Source organism: Echiichthys vipera, assembly GCF_963691815.1.
Source record: "Echiichthys vipera genome assembly, chromosome: 5".
NCBI lineage: Eukaryota > Metazoa > Chordata > Actinopteri > Perciformes > Trachinidae > Echiichthys > Echiichthys vipera.
Genome location: NC_139830.1, coordinates 31,656,940 through 31,664,076, shown reverse-complemented (window position 1 = coordinate 31,664,076; position 7,137 = coordinate 31,656,940). Strand labels below are relative to the sequence as shown.

At 38.8% G+C, this 7,137-nt stretch overlaps 1 protein-coding gene across 12 annotated transcripts in view; it reads left to right on the top strand.

The window, feature by feature from the left end:
- The window catches only part of myo18ab (myosin XVIIIA b), a 199,368-nt gene that overhangs the window by 77,666 nt on the left and 114,565 nt on the right, over positions 1 to 7,137 (top strand). For 11 of the 12 annotated variants that reach the window (XM_083914286.1, XM_083914285.1, XM_083914295.1 and 8 more), the window contains 2 exons: positions 1,669 to 1,839; positions 2,244 to 2,334. In XM_083914286.1, coding sequence (XP_083770412.1) covers positions 1,669 to 1,839; positions 2,244 to 2,334 — 262 coding nt within the window. The remainder of the gene's footprint in view (positions 1 to 1,668; positions 1,840 to 2,243; positions 2,335 to 7,137) is intronic. The other variant, XM_083914289.1, reaches the window with a different exon arrangement.

Below are 7,137 nucleotides of genomic sequence, written 5' to 3'. Positions count from 1 at the left end.
TTATTTTATTTGCTCAAATGCCTGCAGTAGCAAACAAATGATGGCTTAAAGGCTGCGAAGGGAGCTATTTTCTCCTTCACAGTTTAGTTAAACACATCCAACAGTTGGAGCAATTGCAAGACATGGCACAGGCCCATATTTAGACTTTTTAGTAGTTAGGGCTGGGCAATATGATGGTATAAAATGTCCATCATATATATTTTCTATACTGTTTCTATAGCGATGTCAAAAGACCGAACTGCCTTACAGAAACATTTATGTCGTTTGGATGAAGCTTTACATTCTGATCCTTGCACTTTATGTTCACTCAAACAAGTTTGATAAAATGAGATAACAATTTATGTTTGTCAAGTGTTTCATTCACACTGAAGTACACAAAAAAAGCTTTAACATATGGATATTTCATATAGACTATCAATGGAATTACCAGAAAACATGCTATATTGTGATATATTTTGTTATGAAGATATGACATCAGGATGGTAGACTTTGGCCATTCCACCCAGCCCAAATATTCAACTGACATTACTTGAGCAATTTTCTGAGACCAGCGCCAGAGCCACAGAAAACATTACACAGCTGTTCTCACAGGCTGAATCCTCCTGAAGAGTAAATGCACAACAGAGCCCTCACTTAAAGGGCCACAACATCACGTCTCAGATTATAAAAGAGAGGAGCCCTACTTTTACGATTACTATTACAAGACAACTGTTGCATGATATTGTTTCTTGGGTTTTGCAACCCAGAAGGAGAGGGAAATTGAACTCAGTTCAGCCATTCCACACGCCAAAGCAATTTAATATTGTTTAGGAGAAATATCCAATGCAGAAGTGTCATTACTTTTCAAAATTATAACGTACAACATTTCCATATGTGTCTGTATTTAGCCTCCTTAGGTCGAATCTCTAAAATAGTCAACATGGAAATGACAGGATCGAGGTTCACACGTCTGCTAAACCACCTCTGTGTCACTCAAAATCCACCCCTCCAGTTTATAAAAAGCCACAAACTGAGTTCTGGAAGACATGAATGGGGTTCAGGCAAAATGGTCAGTGAAGCGGTTTACATTTGCTGCCACTTTCAATGGGTGTGTCCTCAGCTAAAGACACATCTAAAAAGGTGTCATGTGTTATAGAGGACATAGAATCTCCTTTTCATTAATTATTTTTCACAGCAGTGTCTTTTGTAGTACACTCCTCTATACATGGATGCTGTCTGATGGCAACACATGCACCAAAGACTGTTGTTTAAACTGTTAGTTTTTCCATCATTGGAACATTTAGTTATTTTTCTAAGAATTAATCTTGACAAGGCCATTTTCCGTATCCGGAAAAAATACATTCCACTCCTGTCAGCAACACAGAGAAATATCTCTATGGATATACACACCTGCTGTGAGAAATGCCTGTCAGGGTTAAAGGCTAAGACTGTAGTTGATGCTGGTTTGTATTTTCACAGTGTGTTTTCAGTTTTGGTTAGCTGTAGCTCAGAAAAAGCAGAAGCACTTTGTAGTACACAGAAACTACACACATGTTTAAGCGTTCTTTTTTTGTACCCCGGTTATCCTCTCTTTACCCCTCTTCATCTTTCTATAGCTGTCATCATCTTGAATTTCTTGATTCCTCATGTTCTTATCACGTACCTGTGTGTATTTTGACTTTCATTTAGCGGGACGAAGGCAGTTTGCCCGTCATGAATGGGCCCAGAAGGCGGCCTACCTGCTGGGTTGTACCTTGGAGGAGCTGTCTTCTTCTATCTTTAAGCACCAGGCTAAAGGACTGCAGCACTCCACCTCATTCCGGGGAGGACCGGACGAGGCCGGCCAAGGTGACAGCTCAGGTAGAAGCCCAAACTGAGTCGTAAAGCTCCTTTGTAAGATCACATGCACACTGTCATGTTTGCTTTTCACTGAAAATCTGTTGTGTGACATGATGAACAGTTGAAAGAAGAGCAGTGCAGCATAATTGAGATCATATGTACTGAAACATTGAGATTTTTTTTCCAGGTTTCAAATACTGACCTTAAAAGGAAGGAGATAGGAGAAAAACGCTGACCTCATTATTGCTTAAAACGAGTAGAAATGTATTCCTGAAACACCCGTACTGGCCGTGAAGAAAGGATGTCAGTTGTAGATGGAGGTTGATTTCGAAGTGACTTGATTTGAAGTGATATGATGTTCTTCATCTTGTTCTTGTTGGGTCTGACTCTGATCTGTTGTCTCCTGACCCCCCTCTGTCCGTCAGGCTCTAAGGTCACAGCTCTGGAGTGTTTGGAGGCCATGGCATCCGGACTCTACTCGGAGCTCTTCACTCTTGTCATCTCTCTAATAAATAGGTTAGACCTCACAATATTTACATCACATGTCTGTTTAAGAAAACCTCCGTCTGACCAGATTCAAGTGTCATTCAGATGGTGCAAATTACAGCAACAAATATTAAACATAAAAGAAGGGTAAAAGGAAATTTTTTTTTTTTATAAATATAACATTTAAGAATAAAATATACAAATAACAACTAAAGATAATATATACAGATGGATAAGAAAAGCGGCTGAGGTAGGAGGTATTGCACAGTAGTGTTGTTCAGTTTTTTAGTAGTGCAAGTTTGTTACGGTGCTTGGAAATAAAATGCAGTTGAAAATGAATGTAGGTATTAATCCTTATTTGAGTGAATATCATTTGAAGATTTTGGTTTTGTTTTCGTATCACACTGTTGTGCATGCATGTACACGCAGTCAGTGTATTACTGGAAAGAAAAAAATTTTTTTTTCCTCTATAACTTCCCTTGAATCTGTTATGCTTATTTTTGCACTTTAGTTCTTATTCAAATGAGAAAATACTAATTTATTACTCAAGTATTTGATTCACACAGGAGTATGCAAAAAAAGCTTTTTTTCTCAAATGACCAGAAAACATCCCATGTGGTGATTAATATTGTTATCTATATATGAAATAACCTATATCAGGTAGAAGACTTTGACCATCTACTTCAGCTCATTTTCATGCTTATACTGGGTTTTCACATTTTTCTTTTCAACTGCAACACCACTACATCGGTGAGGTGGAGTAGGGCCCACGGTGTACACTTTCTGCTTACAGTTTGTTGTGCACTTTGGGGGTGTTGATACATTTCTATCTGACCTTTCACTCCAATCACACATTTTGCTACCTAAAAAGTTGTGTTTAGTTATATTAATACAGTGTTTTTTATATATATATTCACTCAACAGGAATACCAGCTGCCTGGGCAACCTACTGCCAAGCTGGCTGTCTCCATTAACATCCCTGTAGTCACCCCCTTTTTCTACCTTTTTTATTTCATTTGCCTGGCATTTTAAATAAAGTGTGTGTGTGCATTGTATACACGGAAGAAATCAGTGCCTTTAGAAAATGTCATCATACCCTTTTTAAATAGTCACATTAATGACAATTCAAACATTTCTTATACTCCAGCATGATTTACACATTTTGCCTTACAACATTCAAGTGAATTTGTTTCTAAATCTCTGAAAATTAATAAAAAATGAAAAACTAGAATAGCAGTGTTGTAAAAGTGATGAGTCCATTTAGAATAACTGTAATAAATATTCTCAATCACCTTCCAGATTACACACCAAGTTAACTGGCCTCCACCTGACATCAACTGTGGTGGTTTTGATTTGACTTCAGAATAAAATCAGCTGTTCCTTTGATTTGACTTCAGAATAAAATTAGCTGTTCCTTTGATTTGACTTTAGCATAAAATCCGCTGTTCCTTTGATTTGACTTTAGAATAAAATCAGCCGTTACTTTGATTTGACTTCAGAATAAAATCAGCTGTTCCTTTGATTTGACTTCAGAATAAAATCAGCTGTTCCTTTGATTTGACTTTAGCATAAAATCCGCTGTTCCTTTGATTTGACTTTAGAATAAAATCAGCTGTTCCTTTGATTTGACTTCAGAATAAAATCAGCTGTTCCTTTGATTTGACTTTAGCATAAAATCCGCTGTTCCTTTGATTTGACTTTAGAATAAAATCAGCTGTTCCTTTGATTTGACTTCAGAATAAAATCAGCTGTTACTTTGATTTGACTTCAGAATATAATCAGCTGTTCCTTTGATTTGATTTCAGAATAAAATCAGCTGTTCCTTTGATTTGACTTCAGAATAAAATCAGCTGTTCCTTTGATTTGACTTTAGCATAAAATCCGCTGTTCCTTTGATTTGACTTTAGAATAAAATCAGCTGTTCCTTTGATTTGACTTCAGAATAAAATCAGCTGTTCCTTTGATTTTTACTTCAGAATAAAATCAGCTGTTCCTTTGATTTTACTGCAGAATAAAATCAGCTGTTTCTTTTATTACTTCAGAATAAAATCAGCTGCTGCTTTGATTTTACTTCAGAATAAAATCAGCTGTTCCTTTGATTACTTCAGAATAAAATCAGCTGCTGCTTTGATTTTACTTCAGAATAAAATCAGCTGTTCCTTTGATTTGACTTCAGAATAAAATCAGCTGTTCCTTTGATTTTATTTCAGAATAAAATCAGCTGTTCCTTTAATTTTACTTCAGAATAAAATCAGCTGTTCCTTCTATTTTACTGCAGAATAAAATCAGATGTTCCTTGATGATTCCACTCCTAGTCGTGCATGGTAACACAAAGAATTCACCATGGTTTGAAAGATGCTTTCAAAAGAGCTCCAGGATAAAGTTGTGGATAGGCACAAGTTAGGAGAAGGATCTAAAAAGATTTCAGAGGCTTTAACTATCCCTCTGAGGACCAGTCAGACTATTGTTCAGAAGTAGAAGGCATATGGATCCACCCAGACCTGGCCTAGATCGGGCCGCCCCTACAAACTGGAGGACCAAGCCATTTAGAAGTATTATTTTTTCACTTGAATGTTGTAAGGCAAAATGTGTAAATTAAGCTGGGCAATTTTGGATTTTATGTGATCATTTTATTATCTTTTCAGCCTGTAAGACAAAAAGTGATTATTTCAAAAGGGTATGATAACTTTCTATAGGCACTGTATATTAGAGGCAAGTCCACCTTCTCAGTCAAAGGTTGACTCAGAGTCAACTTTCGGAGAGCGGGCAAAGCGGTGAACACGTACTTTCGCTATTGTAACAGACTTCGCTGAATGGGGAATTGGGGAATGATTTGAAACGCTCCGTTCTGCTGTTACTTGAACTGCCTGTCAAAACCATAGACTGTATAAAAAATGGACGTAGCCTCTCCGTCGAGGTCCGTTCTCTCAACTTGATCCAGTCGTCCTCGCTTACGGAAATCTCCATCTTGTCAGACTTTGACTCTGCCTCATTTCCTCCGACCAAAAAATGGCATGTACAGTGAAGAAAATAAGTATTTGAACACTCTGCTATTTTGCAAGTTCTCCCACTTAGAAATCATGGAGGGGTCTGAAATTGTCATGGTAGGTCCATGTCCACTGTGTGAGAGATAATCTAAAAAGAAAAACCCAGAAATCACAATCTATGATTTTCTAACAATTTATTTGTGTGATACAGCTGAAAATAAGTATTTGAACACCAACGTTAATATTTGGTAGAGTAGCCTTTGTTTGCAATTACAGAGGTCAAACGTTTCCTGTAGTTCTTCACCAGGTTTGTACAGACTGCAGGAGGGATTTTGGCCCACTCCTCCACACAGATCTTCTCTAGATCAGTCAGGTTTCTGGGCTGTCGCTGAGAAACACGGAGTTTCAGCTCCCTCCAAAGATTTTCAATTGGATTTAGGTCTGGAGACTGGCTAGGCCACTCCAGTACCTTGATATGCTTCTTACGAAGCCACTCCTTGGTTTTCCTGGCTGTGTGCTTTGGGTCATTGTCATGTTGGAAGATCCAGAGGGACTGAGGGAAAGAGGTTGTTCCCCAAAATCTCACAATACATGGCTGCAGTCATCCTCTCCTTAATACAGTACAGTCGTCCTGTCCCATGAGCAGAAAAACACCCCCAAAGCATGATGCTACCACCCCCATGCTTCACAGTTGGGATGGTGTTCTTGGGATGGTACGCATCATTCTTCTTCCTCCAAACACGCTTAGTGGAATTATGACCAAAAAGGTCCATTTTGGTCTCATCTGACCACAAAACTTTCTCCCATGACTCCTCTGGATCATCCAAATGGTCATTGGCAAACTTAAGACGGGCCTTAACATGTGCTGGTTTAAGCAGGGGAACCTTCCGTGCCATGCATGATTTCAAACCATGACGTCTTAGTGTATTACCAACAGTGACCATGGAAACGGTGGTCCCAGCTCTTTTCAGGTCATTGACCAAGTCCTGCTGTGTAGTTCTGGGCTGATTCCTCACCTTTCTTAGCATCATTGAGACCCCACGAGGTGATATCTTGCATGGGGCTCCACTCCGATTGAGATTGACCGTCATGTTTAGCTTCTTCCATTTTCTAATGATTGCTCCAACAGTGGACCTTTTTTCACCAAGCTGCTTGGCAATTTCTCCGTAGCCCTTTCCAGCCTTGTGGAGTTGTACAATTTTGTCTCTGGTGTCATTGGACAGCTCTTTGCTCTTAGCCATGCTGAATGTTTGGGTCTTACTGATTGTATGGGGTGGACAGGTGTCTTTATGCAGCTAACGACCTCACACAGGTGCATCTGATTCAGGATAATACAGTGGAGTGGAGGAGGACTTTTAAAGGCGGACTAACAGGTCTTTGAAGGTCAAAATTCTAGCTGATAGACAGGTGTTCAAATACTTATTTTCAGCTGTATAACACAAATAAATTGTTAAAAAATCATAGATTGTGATTTCTGGATTTTTTTTTGTTTAGATTATCTCTCAATTTCAGACCCCTCCATGATTTCTAAGTGGGAGAACTTGCAAAATAGCAGAGTGTTCAAATACTTACTTTCTTCACTGTATGTGATGTTGGGGGGAGGGGCATACGTCCATCTGGCTGACGTTTACCTCTGAGGAGAAGTGAGGGCCAGAGGCTAGCTGTCACTCAAGAGGCCACGCCCCTAATTTTTCATAAACCTTAACCTCCAATAAAATAAAAACTAGCCTGGTACAAGAAAATTCACCCCCTTCAGTGTTGTCATGGAGATATGACCTAAACATACAGACTAGAGTGTTTTTTTTTGTCCCAGGCCTTAAACAGGTTTAATGATGCTGTGAAAACG